Source organism: Emydura macquarii, unplaced genomic scaffold (assembly GCF_026122565.2).
Source record: "Emydura macquarii macquarii isolate MOO-44397 ecotype Brisbane River unplaced genomic scaffold, CSIRO-AGI_Emac_v2 contig_2422, whole genome shotgun sequence".
NCBI lineage: Eukaryota > Metazoa > Chordata > Testudines > Chelidae > Emydura > Emydura macquarii.
Genome location: NW_027132559.1, coordinates 37,888,233 through 37,906,425, shown reverse-complemented (window position 1 = coordinate 37,906,425; position 18,193 = coordinate 37,888,233). Strand labels below are relative to the sequence as shown.

The 18,193-nt window shown below is 39.2% G+C and overlaps 1 protein-coding gene across 1 annotated transcript in view; it reads right to left on the bottom strand.

Moving 5' to 3' along the window:
- The window catches only part of LOC137162463 (macrophage mannose receptor 1-like), a 61,200-nt gene that overhangs the window by 33,216 nt on the left and 9,791 nt on the right, over positions 1–18,193 (bottom strand). The window contains exons 6-18 of the mRNA XM_067562316.1: positions 17,093–17,236; positions 16,323–16,505; positions 15,971–16,128; positions 12,172–12,285; positions 11,205–11,320; positions 9,938–10,086; positions 7,952–8,151; positions 7,406–7,527; positions 5,172–5,259; positions 2,833–2,977; positions 2,015–2,050; positions 1,745–1,914; positions 514–581 (exon numbers count right to left, since the gene is read on the bottom strand). Coding sequence (XP_067418417.1) covers positions 514–581; positions 1,745–1,914; positions 2,015–2,050; positions 2,833–2,977; positions 5,172–5,259; positions 7,406–7,527; positions 7,952–8,151; positions 9,938–10,086; positions 11,205–11,320; positions 12,172–12,285; positions 15,971–16,128; positions 16,323–16,505; positions 17,093–17,236 — 1,693 coding nt within the window. The remainder of the gene's footprint in view (positions 1–513; positions 582–1,744; positions 1,915–2,014; positions 2,051–2,832; positions 2,978–5,171; positions 5,260–7,405; positions 7,528–7,951; positions 8,152–9,937; positions 10,087–11,204; positions 11,321–12,171; positions 12,286–15,970; positions 16,129–16,322; positions 16,506–17,092; positions 17,237–18,193) is intronic.

Genomic DNA, 18,193 nt, shown 5'->3' with positions numbered 1-18,193 from the left:
AAACACCAATTCTAAAGAACATGTGGGGTCAGAGAAGCCATATGATCAAGCATCATGGATGTGAGGTTAGGAATGCCGGTTGTGATCACAGGAGAGATCTTTCATCAGTCATGGCCAGAAAGATCTGACTCTTTGAGAAGTAAAAAGGAGTGATGCCAGAGGCTCACTGTTGACAACCAACTGATTAGAATTTGGAACTGAGCTCTGCACAGGGGCACAGATCCATGAGTGGTGATTAGATGAGATGGGTATCTTTGCAGAAAAAACTTTATAGGTCAAACAAAATTGCTGAACTTTTAAATATTTTTGTCTATTCACTAACTTTTCTCTCTAAAACTTCCATAAATTTTTTTTTATTTATTTTCTAAATAGAAAAAGTATATTCTGGAAACGTTGTGTCCAGATTGAGTCCCAAACAAATATTACCCACATTTGAAATCAAAACTGTAATAGCCCCTTAAGGACAACTTGTTGTACTATGTTCTACAGGCCTGATGTTCATTGTTTACTTACCTAAACTTTTTATCAAGGCTCACGCTTAAACCAATATAAAGGCAATCCCCATAGTCATAATAGAAACTCTAAAACATAAAGATAAAATTTTAATTAAATATATCAAAATATCTGTAATTTTCACCAAACTGGTTTAGTATCTATTGTACAGCATACAGAGTCAGCAATGATTTGTTAACTAGCTAATGGTGGAGACAATCTGCCATATGATGGATTGTATCTTCACAATACAAGGCCTTCATCTGATTGCCAATGTTAAAGTAAAAAAGAAAAGTAGAACAGGATGAAAATGAGTCAGATTAAAAGATGTTAGAATACAGGAAAACCTGCCTGGTGGAAAAATTTTAAAACGAAGCAAAAGTAAATTTTGGAAAAGTTTAGTGAGAGTTCTCTGTAAGGCTGGAAATTTTCCATCACAATATTTTTTTTATTATTGTCATAAAATAGCTTCTTCCACAATATGGAAAGTTTTTTGTGGAAAAAAGTCTATCAACATCAAAAAATGTCCAGTTTTTAATTCAAATAACCCAACCCTTTTTGTCTTTTAGATTTTCAATAAAAATTTGAAAAATTTCAAAGAAAATTGTTGACAAACATACAAAAATTTTGTTTTGCTGGCAAAAAGTAATTTCCCAACCAACTCTAATTCTCAGTTGTCTTGGTAAAAATGATTTCAAATGGTAAATACATGGCTCACCTTCTCCTCTTCTACCTCACCACAATTTATGGTGCAAAATAGCAGAGAAAAAATCCTCTTTCAGAACAGAACAGTGTCTCCATGATTTTAATATGGATTGAGGTTTCAGCGGCTCCCTGGCATCCCATGGTTGTGCCACTTTGAAATTTTCACGTTCTGACAGCTCAGTAACTCAAGGTCAGTTTTGCATGCCTGATTTAGTCAAAATTATGTTGAGTAACAAATCTCTGGACCAGCTCTAGAAGCTAGCAACTGAAAGCTTGCACTGTCTTTCACTTCTTGTAAAGAAGCTGAGGGCTTATTCAAACTTGGAAATTTACCAAGACAATTGCTCCAGAATACTTATTTCAGTACATTTGCAAGTGTAGACAAGCCCTGACCCTTCCTGGATGTCATCTTCAGGACCTTACAAGGTGGTGCAGATATATGACATGACAGTGCACACTTTCCAATGTTTCAGAAGCAGATTATGAGAAATATCTGGGTGTGCTGCACTGAATTACCGATTTCTGAAATAGTAAATATGTTTCTTACATATTTCCACAGAAACTTCCTTTCACTTTCACTCTCAATGACAACAAGATCTCCAGAATTCTTCCTGCAGTAATCTCTGGCTTTTTCCATGGGCAAAGAGTTATGGCTAAAATAGTACTCTTTGTCCTCATATATAACCCATCCATCTTCACTGGCTTTATATGTATATTCTGCAAGATAAATAATGAAGGCACATGTACAGTCTCTGTACTACAGGTGAGAATCATTATATGGTAATATTTTTCTGGTAACAGGAAATACAAAACCTACCAAATGAGGTACTTGGTTCAGGTTTTAATGTTGCTCCTGTAAAATAAAATAAAATCTGGATGTGTTACATATCTCATGCATGTTCTGTCAATGAAATTTATTTTATACAGTAATTATCATTTTAATGTAGAATAAGAAAATAAACCCCTGAGGTATTGAACACATTTTTCATGTTTTGACACAATTCATAAGAATGTATGACAGAACATTTAATATTCAGCAAAATATCATTTTAAGCCCAATTAACGGTTAACTTTAAAGAACATATTCATGTCCTCAAACTACTGGATTTCAGATATTCAGAAGACAGAGTATAGACCATAAGTCACTTTCTAATGTGTGTCCTAAAACATGTTTCAGGAGGTGAAATCCCTGGCTCCTATTTAAAGGATAATGGTGTCTTTAGAGTGAAATGAATAAAGTGTTTTGTTGTGCTTAAGCACACACTAGGTTTCAATACATTTTCACTGAAATACTTTCCATCAAATCTGGAAGTTGCAACAGCTAAAATATGTTAGCATTCAGACCCTTCCATGTCCCATAAGAGAGACAAGAGTTGTCCATTAAATTCGCAATATCAGCTGATGACCCTGTTATCTTGTGGTCTCTTCATCAGGCCATGAACAGCGAGTGAAGTAATCCCATAGTCATAATGGAAGGGAACCTTTTAATTCAATTCAGAGAGTTGAATTACCACTTTCCCCTTTGTACCCACTGTGTTACCTCGCTCTGTTTGCATGTAGCCTTATGAACAGTCCATCAAACTGACTCTACTGTTTTTGTTTAATATTTTAATTTAAAGAAGGAAGTAATACTACCTTTTTTTATTTGACAAATCCAGTCAACCAAAGTTTCACAAAACAAGTCATTCCATTGCATGTCAGTGTATCCATTGAACACTCCACATTTTTCATCTCCTTCATAATTATTGGGTTCTCCATCTGCCCAGTTTTCATAATTTACCTTTGGAAGAAACACAACTCTGTGACTATTTTCCTTTCAAAGAAGAACAGTGGTTGTGCTCTACATTACAAGGGAGAAGGAACCCACTTTGATTTCAGCTCTTAATCTTGCACCCATTGGGACAGTAAAGTTTGGGAGTATTACGAAAACAGCATACTCTGCTCTCTTCAGGTGAAGGAGGAACACCTTGTAATTCTTTTGGCTGATTTACAAGCCACATTAATGGGCTGAAAAAGTTGTGTCTAGCCCGTCAATAAAGATATAACCATGACATGGGCTATAAAGATGGAGCTACTAGAGGCTACAACCTAGTTTTGCTACTGTTGGGATGTGGGAGGAGGAGATTGGATGATTCAACCAGAGACTAACATTGGGTGGTGTGCCAGTTCGGGTTTTGTTGACTTCAGTCTATTAAATGAGTGAAAGATAAAAAAAGCTTAGTTTGACCGATTATATAAAATGATTTATAACAGTAAATAAAAGATGAAGACAAAGAGACTGGTACAAACTGTTTTGTTTAAACAAAATGAACAAGCTAGGGAGTGTCCAGTCTTTTGGCAATGTTACAAAAAAAATTTAGTAACAAATTAAGATGTTGCTAAGATGAAATAAAATATTTGCGAGTGGAGCCCATGTGTTTGGATTGGTTAATTTTGATGGAATGAGGTTGCCATGACTTTGGGGCATTGCCTTTTTACCATCTTCTGTTGGCACCTTTCCTCTCATATGCAGTAGTCACCATAGCTAGTCAGTCATCTGCAGACTAGACTACTCAAATGCACCCTATTAGGGCTACTTTGAAGGGTACTCAGAACATAAGAATGGCCATAGTGGGTCAGACCAATGGTCCATCTAGCCCAGTATCCTGTTTTTTGATGGTGGCCAGTGCCTGGCACTTCAGAGGGAATGAACAGAGCAAGGCAATGATTGAGTGACCCATCCCCTGCTGTTCAGTCCCAACTTCCAGCAGTTGGAGATATAGGAACACCTGAGCATGGTTTTAGACCTGACCATCTTGGAGTTCTACCCTCCAAAGCGCACAGAGTACAATGAACTCAGCATCCCCCTCTGGGTTTTATACTACTCATTGCATGGAAAACTAGGCTATTCACAGCAGTCCTTTCAGGAGTCATTATCAACCCAGACAAGCAACTTAAAAACTGAGGAAACCTTGGGATATCTAAGACAGTACTCAGCCAAGATCAGCTCTCAAAACAGTTCAGTCACAGTTCCCAGCATGCACTGGGGACTTTGGTGCAGGTATTGTCAGCCTTTTGCCTGTAACAGACTCTCTTTGCTGGAGTTGTTCCACTGTCACCACAAGGGCCCTGGGACAAACATCACCTGACCACATTATATCTGTCTGTACAGCTTCTAGTACTATCTCATTATAAATGTTCAATAATAATAATAATAATAATGAGGGTTGGAAGAGTGATGCAAAAGATAATGCATAGAATGGAGTGAAGAGGAGGCGGAGGCCTGCACCTTGGGGGAGCCAGTGTTATACCCCAAGAGGAACTTTCAGCAAAGCTGGGAGAATAGGAGAAGCTAGAGATGAGAAAGCCTTGTTACCCCTGCATCCCATTCCACCCATCTCTGTGACCAGTGCAGGATTGTTCCCTACTGAGCATTTTCCAGTGCTTTGTCATCTGGCCAAAAGTGTCCCAAGCAATAGGGTTCCTGCCCCTTCCCAAATGTGACCTCTTCACTGGGGTAGTTCAAAGTCTTGTACTTTGTACTAGACACCAAGTCTGTAAACTAAGATACTGAATATTCTCTATAAAGCCCCAAATATTAGACATCTACTCTTGCAAAGAATCCAAGTTCTGTACCTGCTCCAGCTGGCAGGGTCGGAAATCTCCCCATGGCCCTGGTAAACTTCTAGATTTTCCAAAGCGATAGGAAAGTTTTGGGTGCTTATGCAAAGAAAATAATGCTTGAAGCAAACTATTTAAAGCTACTAAATTATGCAGCTACAATAGTGACGAACACTGATCAACTTCCACTATAAGAAATCCTGCAATGGTGAGTAACAGAGGTACTGCCTCATGTAAATGCAGTTGTAGGCTCACATAGGGTAGCTTAAGATGGAAAAAAGATAGAAGCAGAAATAGGTCGAGTAAAGATTGCATAAAATACTATATTGTAAATTCAGAAAGCCAACTCTGGTGCAAAACACTGAATTACTCACTGGAGAGCCATCACTCCAAGTAAATCCTCTGTCGGGATCAAAGGCACTTATACCCATCCAGTATGATTTATGGAGATGAACTCTATCCCTAAGATATTATATATAAATATAGAGAGAGAGGATGGTATATAAATCAAAGCATACTTGTCATTATATACAAAACATTTTAGGACTTGCAGCATGTCAACAAGTTTGAATGTTTCCTATAAAAAATCTCTAATATCCACTACTAAAGGCATAAGAAATATTTTGCTTCCTTAACATGATAATTTAAATTACTTAATTTCCAGCATCCCCAGACAAATATTTTTGTACCCCACATGGCAGTAGGTCGAGTTATACTTTCTTTGCAGGAAAGGCCCCAACTTCTGAGTTACCACACACATTGACTCAGTGTTAAAAGTGGTTCATCCACTTACTAATTACAGAAGAGTCCAAAATATAAACTTTAACTCATTGAACTAGATCTGATTGACATTTTTCCAATGAAAAATATTTTGTGTGGATAAATGGCCTTTTTCAAAATAAAAAATTGTGAAAAAAATTCATTTTTTTCAAAACTTTCCATTTATTCAACAAAATCAGAGAAACAAAAACAAAACAATAAAATCATTCTTCCATCCCCACTTCTCTATTTTCCCTTTCCCCTTCCCAATTTTCCATTGCAAAAATTTTTAAAAGTTGGGAAGAGGAGAAGAAAGTAAAAAGAAGAGGAAAGGAAAGAAAGAAAAGAAGTGAGGAGAAGAGGGCAGGAAAACCAAACCCCCCCAAAAACCTGAGAAAATGAAGGTTTTCCAAAATCAATGTTTTGAAGCCAATTTTTTTGATAATTTTCTTGAAAAAAATTGAATAAATGAAAAATTGTTCCACACCTGTGGAATGCAAAGGGATTTGAAATTTTTAACCTCATTCTCTTCCTCCCCCTGCATTTTGAACCAGTTCTACACTGAATCTATTTCCTACAGATCAGTGTCACGTTCCTCCCTGTCTTTCAGACCCTTGAATGACTCATCATCTGCATAAGCTCAACACAAGTAAAACTCCAGTCTCAAATTTTCAGCAGTACCTTAATGCCACTATTGTTGATGATAGCACCATCCTCTCTGTAAGCAAGACCACAACTTGAATGTCCTCTTTGACATCTTCCTTTTTCCCTCCCCCAACATCCAAGCCACAACAAAACCCATTGCTTCCCTCAGAACTTTTTTTTAAAAATCCCTTCCTGTCCATCACAAGGGGTAAATCCAGATTCAGGTCCTAATTACAGCTCACTATTGCTAACTTTTCCTCTCCAGTCATTTTGATACCCACCTTGCTCCACCCCACTCACAACGCGCAGCCAAAATTATCTCTTCTGTTGCTCAGGACACTTCACCTCCTCTTTGAATCCACCAACTCCTAGCTCCACACAGATCTGCATAGCAAGTCTAACCAAGTCTCCTCACTTTCAAGGGCCTACATCACTTAGCCCCAGAGTGCATATCTGAGTCTGTCTTTTTGACTCTCCATCTTGCCCCTCTATTCTGCTAGTGACACCAGCCTTGATGCTCCCTTATTTTCCTTTTCTCATATTGTGTTTCCATGCTGCCCTGACACATCCCTGTTTGCATGGCCACCCCTTCTCCTCATTAAAATCCCTTCTCACACCTCATCTCTGCAGTCTTTGATACATTAGAAAATATGAGAATAAATAAAAATTATAAAAAAGATACAACCACAAAGATGTACAGATGGTTAAACTGAGTAATTGCATGATCTTACTAAAACACTTTCACCTGTTATTTTTCACCCTCACTCATTGTATCATGTTTAAAGTCTAGATTGTAAGATCTTCAAAGATAGGGGCCTGTCTTTTGCTTTCTCTTCCCTACCATATTCTTGGGTGCTGTCAATAAGAAATAAACAATAATAATAAAAATATATGTCTGTTGTTTGAATATATTGCTATACTATCTTCAGTTAACTCTAGACCAACTTATAGAAGTTCCCAAATGATACTCAGTAATCTGCACAGCTCAGAAATCTGACACATTGTTTAATATAAGGTTCAAATGATGCTGGAACCAATCCCCATCTTTTTTAAAAAGTGACACAAAAGTTTATATTTGAATAAGAACCATGATACAGATGTATGGATTTTTAGCTGAAATGACCTCTTTCAGACAGGATATTTTTTTTGTTATTTTCATTGAATACATTTAAAGTGAAGGAATGAGAGCTGTGTAGATACTCACAAGTTATTTATTACATTTTGTTCTTCTTCACTGTGGATAGTGGCCAGATCTCCTCCTATAGCTGTACAAAAATCTCGTGCATCAAACCATGTTTTCATATGATTTCTTCCTTTCTGAAAATGCTACAGAGAATTGTACAATTCAATACTGTTCCAGGCATTACACAAATCAAGAAAAAACATCTGTTGTGGTCCATCTTTGTCTCCCTGTCTAACACTGCCTACATTCATCCATTGCCCTGTGATTCTGCTGTCAAAGCCTTGGTCCATGCCCTGGTCATCCCTTGAAATTGGGTACTGCAACTTTCTCCAGTCTTTCCCCTCTGAGTCTCTAAGAGTCCATAGTGTAGTTTCAAGTGAATATGGTACTTTTCTTCACTTTCTGTCCTAAACCACTGGGAAATGCTTGGGATCTTCAGGATAAAAGGAGCTATGTAAATGCAAGTTGCTGTTGAGTCAACTATAGCCAAGTCTTTCTTCAAATTTATATGCTTTATACTGTTATAAGAAAGCATAAGTACTTTGTGTTCAGGAGTTTAATACCTACTTTGAAGCATGAGCTACTATGGACAGTTGAATGCCATCCCTCTGGGCATGAGGGAGGAGGAGCTGTTGTTGGATCAGGAGGAGGGGTCACTCCCTCAGCCAATTGTTTGCAGAGAAACATTGATTTCTCTTCACAGTTCACAACATCCCATAATCCAGCTGTAGTTCCAGTTTTCATGGCAACACAGCCTGGCTCCTTTCCTTCATGACACACAAAAGAAAACAAAACTAATTAAAAGAGTCTTACTTTTATTAAATTAGCATTCTCTTCCCAAAGTATGCACTTAAAATTATGTTTAAATATATATATATGTGTGTGTGTGTATATATATATGTATATATAATGTGGAGGTTATAGATTTTGCTGCAGATTCAAAGTCACTCAATGTTATATGTTCCATATACATACACCCACCAGCAGCTCAGGTGTGATTTAAATAAATATCAATCAATAAATAGTCATTATTTTTATCATAAGACTTCAGGAAGAAGTTATACAGAATTTCATGCACAAATATAGAAGATGGATTAACCCAACTATCAAATCCCCAAGTAACAAATGAGTTAAGGAAAATTAATGTCCTTCAGAACAAGCAGTTCCAGATAGTTTGCTAGGAAGGAATTTCCAGCATGCCCAGTTTGATGAGTTTATTTTTAGTACAAATGAAATCATTTCAGTATAGTCTGTACATTTTTTAATTTTATGCTGACAGACTTTCAAAAGTGTTCTCTAATTTTGAGATTCTCACTTTTTGGGTGTCCAAAAAGACACCATGTGACACCTGGTGCCTGATTTCCAGAGGTGCTGCCCCCATAATGAGAGCTGGGCAAAGACTTTCAGAAGAAATAGTTTATTTGCTGAAAAAATGCAGTTTCGATCAACCTGAAACTATTCACATGTTTAACATGAATAGCTTTAAAAAAAATTAGTTTTGGCAAAACTAAATCCACATAGGGATTTAGGCATATTTACAAAATAGCCAGTGGAGATGGTAGTTGATGGTGCTCCACTTATAACTTTTAGTCAGTGGTAAGTGCACTTACCTGGGATGTAGGAGACCCAGATTCAAATCCCCCTTCTGGAGCAGAGATTTGAATCCCAGTCTCCCCAGTGAGTGACCTAACCACCAGTCCATGTACTATTCTGGGGAGGGTTTCTTTCAGTCTCGCCTGTTGAAGTCGTTCTACTTTGCATAAACAATTAAGTAGTCACCTGAGTTGCTTTTTAGACCATCAATTAGTGTTCAGTCACCATGTTGATGGCACTGTCGTGACAAAGCACTCAACAGGGAGGACATCCAAACCATGGAACATCTAATGAACTGCTTCTCTCCACAATCCTTCTGTAGAGGGACAACCGTGATTCATTCCATAGCACTAGAAATGAGAGTGATGACAAACTTGGATATTGACCTTTAATGTTACTTTTCAAGTTGCCATACAAAAGAAGAAGTTTAAATAGTAATTGGAACAGGGACTTGAGTGTCCCTCCTCCCTGGTGTGTCCCCTAACAATCAGGCTGTAAAGTCATTCTTACTCTTTGTCTCTGACTCAATGACTATTCAAGTATTTTATACAAAGTGGAACAGATTAAACAGGAGAGACAGAGAGCCGCTCCCTAGAATAGCCTGTATTTTGGTGATTAGAGCACTCACCTAGAATGGGGGAGACCTGGTTTTAAATCCCTGCTCCAGAGGGGGGATTTGAACCTGGGTCTCCCATATGCCAATGACTGCCCTAACCAGTGGTTCTTGGGTGAGAAGGGGTTGCAGCAGCTCCTCCTCTGGTTCTTTTGTGAATCTAGTCCTTTAAAGAGCCCAAAAACAAAATGATTTGGGTTAAACAAAACATGCACTTCCTCAATTTGCCAAAAATTCTGAAAAAATGTGGATTCGGTTCAACCCAAACTGATCTTTTTTTGGAACTGCCAGTGAATGGATGAGACACTCATCCAGTGTTATCCATCATACAGCACTACTATGCATACCAGGCATTCCTGAATTCCAGTGAGTGAACAGAACAGCTTCACCATTAGCCCATTTGAAAGTCCCTTGTTCCTGAACATCTGAAAGAGCGATCCAGAAATGTTCTGTGGGGCGGAACCCAATCAGGGCAGTCAGAAAGGCTTGTTCATATCTGAGAAGGAAAATAATAAGTATCACATCAATTTTAAACCAAGATTTGATCACACTTTGTCATTTTCATGAGATCATGCATAATTTAAAAGTTGGCAATGTTATAATGGCATATTCATTTATACCCTGAATAAATTTGGTAACTGACACCAGTCAGGAAGTTCAATAATTATTATACTTTCACAGTCTACAATGATTCTTTTGTACAATAAAGATCATTAAGATGCAGTACTTGGGTTAATTTGCAGGTTTTATTTATTCAGCATATAAATAAAAGATACACAAAGGGTAGTTTTAACTGTTGTATGTTGTTGTTTGCCTTTGTTTCTTGCGTGTTACAAGCAGTTCCTCAGCTAAAGCCTAATACCTTTCAAAGGTAACATCTTATGTCAGAGGATAGCTGCAGCAGGTGGTTTTCAAGAACTATGGTCTCTATTTTATGTCACAGGACCATGATTCTTTTCTTAGTTGATGTATTAGTAAGCATGTCACAGTACCACTCCATCACATAAAATGCCATGATACCAAGATGACAGGTGTCTTATGCATTCCTTTTGTGGACAGATACAGTGTCCCCAACTCCTGAAATTTTATCATGAGTCATGAGAGAAGCCCCAGCTCTTGGAATCATTATATTATGGGAGAATTTCAGCTTAAATATAATATCAATATTAAATATAATAATTTTAAAGTTTCTAGCCCTCCTGGTTGCAGAGGAAAGCTTAAAAATGTAAACCCTAAAAGCTCCAAAATGGGATGGGCCATAAATAGTACCCAAAATGTATTATTTTTCAAATTTTATTATTTTTAAGCAAACATGATTTTTGGGAACCTAACTGATAACTTTTTAATTTGGGGGTTTGGCAGTACTGCAGGTAGGTAGTAACAGGGGCTTTTGTTAAAACAAGGATTGATAGTCTAATTGCCTTCTGATGTTTCTTGTAACACTGCTTTGTGTAATCTTGCTCAGCTTCACAATGTAACTGCCAGTCAATGAATGACGTCTCATTACTGATTACGAGCATCAGTCATTAGTGATTAGAAGTTTGGAACATAGAATCTCCTTTCGTTCTTCCATCCTGCTCACAGATTTGAAAGCAAAGGCAGTCTTTTTCATACCTGTCTTTCACAGTAACTAGGTAACCTTTGTTCCCTTCACAGATTTTCTTTGCTTCGGAAAATGTCACAGATGTCTGTCTGACTGAGTAACAGTAAAAACCATGTCTTATCCAGCCCTGTCAACACAAACATCAGACGTGCACATGAGTTATTGTCAGATTTTGAAATAACTGTCTGCTACACTTCTAAAAAATTATATTAATGTTGTACCCAACCGTGAAGTTAAACTAAGAAACAAGGAGAGAAAAAAGAATATGATAATCAAACAGCGATAGGGATAACAAATGCCTCCATTGGGAATATGTAGGGACTGCAATTCAAGTGACTGCAATAAATCCACAGCCAGGTTTGTGAGAGTGTCCCACATATTATCTAGGGTTGGTGGGAATACATGCCATCAACCGCTGCTCAGTTCTCATACAAAGCCTGTTAAATATGACTTTTTGTTTGCTCTATGATTGACTAAAGGCAACTGTACTATAGTTTTTCTTCCCTCATTGCTGCCAATTATCAGCAATTTGAACCTTGCTCAGTGCAAAATATCCTGTGCAAGTTCCAGAAAGACACTGATGCTGGCTGCAGGCTGATTTCTGGGAAAATTATTATTGCTGTGCAGTTGTGTGATGCAAACACTTTCAGTGGAACAGTGACTAAGTGATCTACAGCAGATGACTCATGAATAATCAAAACTGCAATGATCTGCTCAATTCAGAGAAGAGAGAATAAAGACAAAGGGGGGCACAAGTAATTGAGAAAGATAATTGGGGCAGTTTTTGTTTAAATGAGGGAGCATTTTTCCCAGTGACCTGAAAACCATCAATGTGCATAAATTAACAACTTGCTAGGGTAAGAACAGCATGCTTTGTCAAAAGCAGATATTATAGATTGCCTCCTAAAAGGCAACATAATTTTAAAGGGAGAGAAACAAATAAGACAAATAACCTTTCATATATATTTTTGTACTTACTTTCTGGCAGCCTGGGGCAATGATCTCAACTTCCTCAGATTCGTTTGCCAAAGGTTTCATTTTACAGATGTAATCAAGTTTCTTCTCACAAATATCATCTGCCCAATAGCCATCCTGAACATGGCAAAGAGAGGAAAGGAATGTCAGTCAAGAAGGGTTAGGTCTTTAGAACATTCCTTATTCCTTTTTTCTAGGCTTTTCCTTAAAAAGGTTCAGAGGAAATAAGAACCAGCCTGAACATTCAACCATCTCCAGGAAGAACCCAAACCACCTTTCAGCTTTGGTTTGAGCCCTTTCAGCTCCCTCCTCACACAACTACAGGTGCCTTTTTCCTTACCTTAGCCCATCAACAAAGGCCCTCGCTTGAACTTTGAAAATTCCATTGGAAGGCTCTGCTGCTCTGTGCAAACGTTAATAGGGTACATTAATGCTGGGTGTCTGTTCTCAGGGTGCATGGAGTATAAATGGCATTTATTAAGGTTTCAGAGACTGTTGAGTAAATTAACATTCTATTCTATTCAGTGCATTATCTGAGCATGTTGCAGAAGTACATTAAGTTTCTGCCATAGCACATATGGTTCTTTCTTTCTCCTTTCATCTCCTTGAAGAAAACACGTGAAATATTTTCAAATAATATTTATTTAATGTCTGCTCTGCATATTTATTACCAAAGTCAAAGAAGTGTGCCTGGCTCTTAGAGCAGAAGGCGGTAAGGTTTGAGGCAGTTCTTAGTTCCTGTGGGAGTTCTTCCTGGGCTAGCCTGTGGCTGAAAGAACACTATAGCACACATGCTACTCCACTGCATGACACATTCCTGACAATAAGAACACTCATCCAAGAGAGATATGGGAGCTTCTGTAAGGACAAGTTAGGACCTAGTAGAAGGGTGTGGAGAAGAATTTCCCCTACTATACACACGCGCATCATGTTTTTCTGGATTTATGGGACCTACTGGCCTGGGCCTTGTAGATTTTTTTTTTTTTTTTTTTTTTAAGCCAACCCCAAAAAATTTGGCACTTGCAAAATTTCACAATGGGTCAAACTGAGTTTTTGAGAAAATACCTTCTTTTTCTTTAAAAAAAACTGCAAAGCAAAGATGAGAAAAAACAAGTAAAGTTAGAATATAAGAAATGTAATAAGATCATAGTTGTCCTATCTCCACAGTACTTTCATGATGTGTAGCTGCAAGCTGAGCATCAAACATGTGGCGCCTTTCCTGACAGGAGGCTCCAGCTACTTGGGCTTCCAAAGTTTGTTGTTTATTTTTCATAAAAGCACAATAGATCATAGAATTATAGGGTTAGAACTGACTACAACAGTAATCTAGTCCACTCCCCTGCCAAGATGCAGGATTTGTTGTGTCTAAACAATCCAAGACAGATGGCTATCCAGCCTTCTTTTGAAAACTTCCAGTGAAGGAGCTTTCATAACCTCCCTAGGCAGTCTGTTCCATTCTTCTACTGTTCTTACAGTTAGGAAGTTTCTCCTGATATTTAATCTGAATCTCCTATGCTGTAGTTTGAACCCATTGCCTCTTGTCCTACCCTCTGTGGCAAGAGAACACAACTTTTCTCCATCTTTTTTATGGCAGCCTTTCAAGTATTTGAAGACCATTATCATGTCCTCCCTTAATCTTCTCTTTCCCAAGTTAAACATACCGAGTTCTTTTCGCCTTTGCTCATGTGGCTTGCATTCCATCCTTTTGATCATCTTTGTCACTCGCCTCTGGATCCCATCCAGTTTCTCTACATCCTTTCTATATACAGATGACCAAAACTGGACACAGTGCACCAGCTAAGGCCTAACCAGTGTCGAGTAGAGTGGTACTATCACCTCCCCTGACTTGCATGCTATGCCTCTGTTAATGCAAAATTGCTTTTGCTTTTTTTACAACAGCATCGCATTGCTGACTCATGTTGAAGTTGTGATCCACCGCAACTTCCAGATCCTTCTCAGCAGTGATGCTGCCAAGTCAGTTATCCCCCATTCTGTATTTGTGCATTTGTTTTTTCTTTCCTAAGTGTAACACCTTACATTTGTCTTTAGCCCAGTTCTCCATTTTATCAAGATCCCTTAGCTCATGAAGACAGATACATAAGAAAGTCCCTGCACCAAGAGTCTTACCAACAAAAAGATACTACATTTTGTGTCTGGATGCTCAGTTCTCTTTAATCAACTTCCCTAGAGTCGACAAAGCCTTAGTGTAGGTAGATGACCCCTCATGTTAAACCTTACTTATATCCATGCATAGCCTCTACTCTCACAATGTGCGGACTTTCAGGAACAGGGCCTGAGAGCTGCATTTTTACAAAACCTAGATCTCCAGACATGATTACTTCAGATATTATTGGCCTCAGACTAGTGCACTTGCTCTTGGACAATGACTCAAACCAGAATAATCACTTAGGGTACGTGTACACAGCAGCAGGCAGCGTGCTTCCCAGTTAGGGCAAACAGACACACAGTAGCTCAATAAAAATAACAGTCGGGGGTAGCCCAGGCAGCAGCTTGAGCTAGCTGCCAAAGCACATATCCAGGGGGTCCAGACAAGTTTGTACTGAGAGTTGCCAGCCGGGCTACTGCCAGCTACACTACTGTTTTTAAGCATCCTTATTGGAGCACAGCTAGCATGTGTCTGTCTCATCAGCAATGGCATCTATCCCTCGATAATAGTAGGATGTCTGCCATGGGGAAAGTCATTGATGAGACTTAAGATGGCTGAGGAGTCCAGTTGGTGCTCTACAGATTTTTCCACGTGTGTGACAGGTAATTGCTTGGAGAGAGCGCAACTGCTGGCTAGGACGCTGTACGCTTTCCTTCCTTCTCTGCTGTTTCTCAGCCTCTTGAGCAAGGCGTGGCTTCAAAATGGGCTGAGGCTTGATGTATGATGTGATGCCCTTGCAGACTATTGCCAGCCAGCTCTTCCCAATTTGTGAGGTCAATGCCTTCCTTCTTAAGATATATTTTCAAACTCCCTGCTTAGAGTGTTCATTTTGCCAAGCACAAAATGTGCTTCTCTTCTGATGAATAAGTGCTAGGATTTTGTCGTTGTTGCCTCTCCTGGAACCGTTACCTTGTTGTGGAGGAGAGGTTTGTGTGTCTCAATGACCCTGAGAACAATGTAGTCCAGAATTCTGTAGTCCTCATAGGGTCACCCTTGGCAAACAGTTCTCAGGTGAGGTTCCAGAAGAAGCACGGTCCAAACTGCTCAAGACCCCAATGGCAGAACAAGCGTATTTGAGGACATGTCAACTCTCTGAAGCTGTGAAGGTGGATGAGGGTTGCAAAAGGATGGAAACCTCCGGTTGTCTCAGACTTTCCTGCCACCAGGTCCAGGGTTCCTTCCTGTCAAGTTTTGTGAGATTGCCGCCTGCACACCTGCTCCCCCATGTTAAAAGATTTCATATGTAGGCCTCTGCCAAGGGTGTTAATATCTCCCACTAACAAAGTCCTGCGGCGATGGATGACTGGTGGTGGGGAAAGGAGCAGTGATCTCAGGGAGTCCCTAGTCACAAACCTGCATGCAGGCAGTGGATGTGTGTTGGTCATCTTGGGCTTGGATTTGTGAGATAGAACCACAATTCGGCAGCTACAGCCATGACTAAGCAGTCCTGAATGGGTGTGGTGCATACGCTGAATTGATTGGGTATTCCACTCACTGCCATCAAAAGATTGGTTTGATGAGAAAAACGATGTGTCTATCTACCCAAGCTGGGAAGCACGATCCCTGCTGCAGTGTAGACGTGCCCTTTGAAAGAAAACAAGCTAGTAGTAGTTATATATAATTGCATTATTTTACCTCTCCCTTCATAATAACACAATCTTCTCTCCTGTCGTTTGCATGGGATGGTTCTTCATGCAGCCACTTGGTGTATGTCACAGGAGTCCCATCACTCCATTCAAAATACATTTGAATCTTGAGGTCATTCAAACCAATCCACAATTCATCTGTAGGCTCTACAAACATAAGAAACAGTTATATATTTGCCCCCATCTATTAACAGTGTTATTAAATTTCATGATTGAGTAATGAAGGCGGATCTGCCTTCTTGGGCTGTTAAGACCTTTACATCATTGTCAGAGCTGCAAGACTGATATTGGCTATGTTATGAATGTCAGCAGGCAAAATACTGCCCTGTAACAGTACTCACTATATCCAAGCTGCGACACTGTAAAGCTGTACTCTTCAGTATTGTGGATACTCGCCAGATCTCCACCATCTTTTCTACAGGAAGATAAAGCTTCTTTCCATATTTTGGATGCTCTGTAAATCATATAACAGTGGCCTGAATAGGGGATCCATCCACTGGGGCATTTAACAGGCCTTAATTCACCTAAACGGAAAAAAAATGTTTCAAACAATTATTTTGAAGAGCAATTGAAAAGAGGTGGGAATGAAGGGTTCCAGCTACATGACCCATCCTGCCAGGCAGGTCATGACACATCCTGCCACTGTAGGACAGTACATCTACACTGTAATCAAAGACCCACAGCACAGCCTGGTCAGCTGACTCAGCCTCACTGGGTTTGTGCTGGAGCCTGGACTGAATGGGCTGAAACTCCATTAGCCCCACAGCTCAAGCCCTGCAAGCCCAAGTCAATTGACCTGGATTCAAAGGCTCAGTGCAGCACATTTTGTATAGCTGTGTAGATGTACCCAATGTATCTCGGAGGCCAGGTGGGTCTCAGAGGCCAGATCACCCCTTACTGCAGCACATGGTCCCACTAGTACATTCTGCAGACTTCAGCATTCATGCAAGGCACTTAACTGATCAGCAGGCCTAACAATTTGGTCTTGGCAATCAAGACAGAAGGTTATGGGCATTGTATAAAGATCCATTCCCTTTTATCTTCTGCTCATTGCAGGACAGACTTCTCGACAGTGTGAATAAATAGCTTTTATTTGTATTGATCAGCCTACCTGAGGGAATAGTAAAGGGATCTAAAGAAGAGTTTCCTTTTTTGCAGATGTATCCAAGTTTCTGATCACACTGCTGGTTTTCCCATTTCCCATTCCTAGTCTGTAGTATTCCACAGATTTTTTCAGACTCGAGAGAGGGACTTCCTTTGAGAAACAGACACAAAAAGCAGAGAATCTCTATATTAACACTGTAAATCTTCATATCACCACCCAAAGAAATAATCTGTTCTTGCCTTTACAAATTCATTGCCATATTATTCGCTAATAATCATCACTTTAAGGACAGAAGATTAAGAGACAGTTACTTAGCTGACCAACAACACTGATGCTATAAAGTTATTGTCCATTTGTCCAAATAGCCTGAGTACAAGAGGATATTCACATATACTTCTGCATGTAACTGATTGGCGAGTGTGTGTTACAGGTCCCCCTTTGAGACCCATCTGCAGGCAATATGTTAAGGCCCTACCTAGCAAACTTTAGCTCAAGCTGCCGCAACTCATGCTTTTAGCTCTGAAGGGCCTTGATTCTATTCCAGTGTGTCAGTCAAGATGGTGTTCATCACGCATGCTCCTTCTAACCCTTAAAAATCCCAATGAAACAGTGTCCAGAAGGAAACTCAGTAATACTGTATTTATGAAGAAAGTTGGATTAATTTTTATAATATAAAAGATAGACCAAAATCTATATTTCCACACGTCAAAGAGTTGCTATGTTGATCTGAAATTTTTCAACATCGGTATTTACTGAGCTTCTACAGTTTATGGACCTTATCCCGCTTTGGCCATAAATGGGAGGAGACATGCTGAGGAAATACACTGAAGCATAAGGCAAAAGATAAATACCTGTGAAATGGCAACTCTGGTGATTTGGGGGATCTATTTATGAAGAATTTATGAATTCTGATTGATTGTATGAGTTCTATGTATAATGCTAACCCTCAACGTGTAGCAAACCAGCCCTAGGCTGGCAAGGACCCTGTCATTTATATCAAACTCTACCTAGCAGAAAACACAGAATAAACAAAAGACGACACTAACATTTTAATGACTCTGTTCTGGCAGGACAATGGGTATGGCTAACAAAGGTACCTGACCTGGC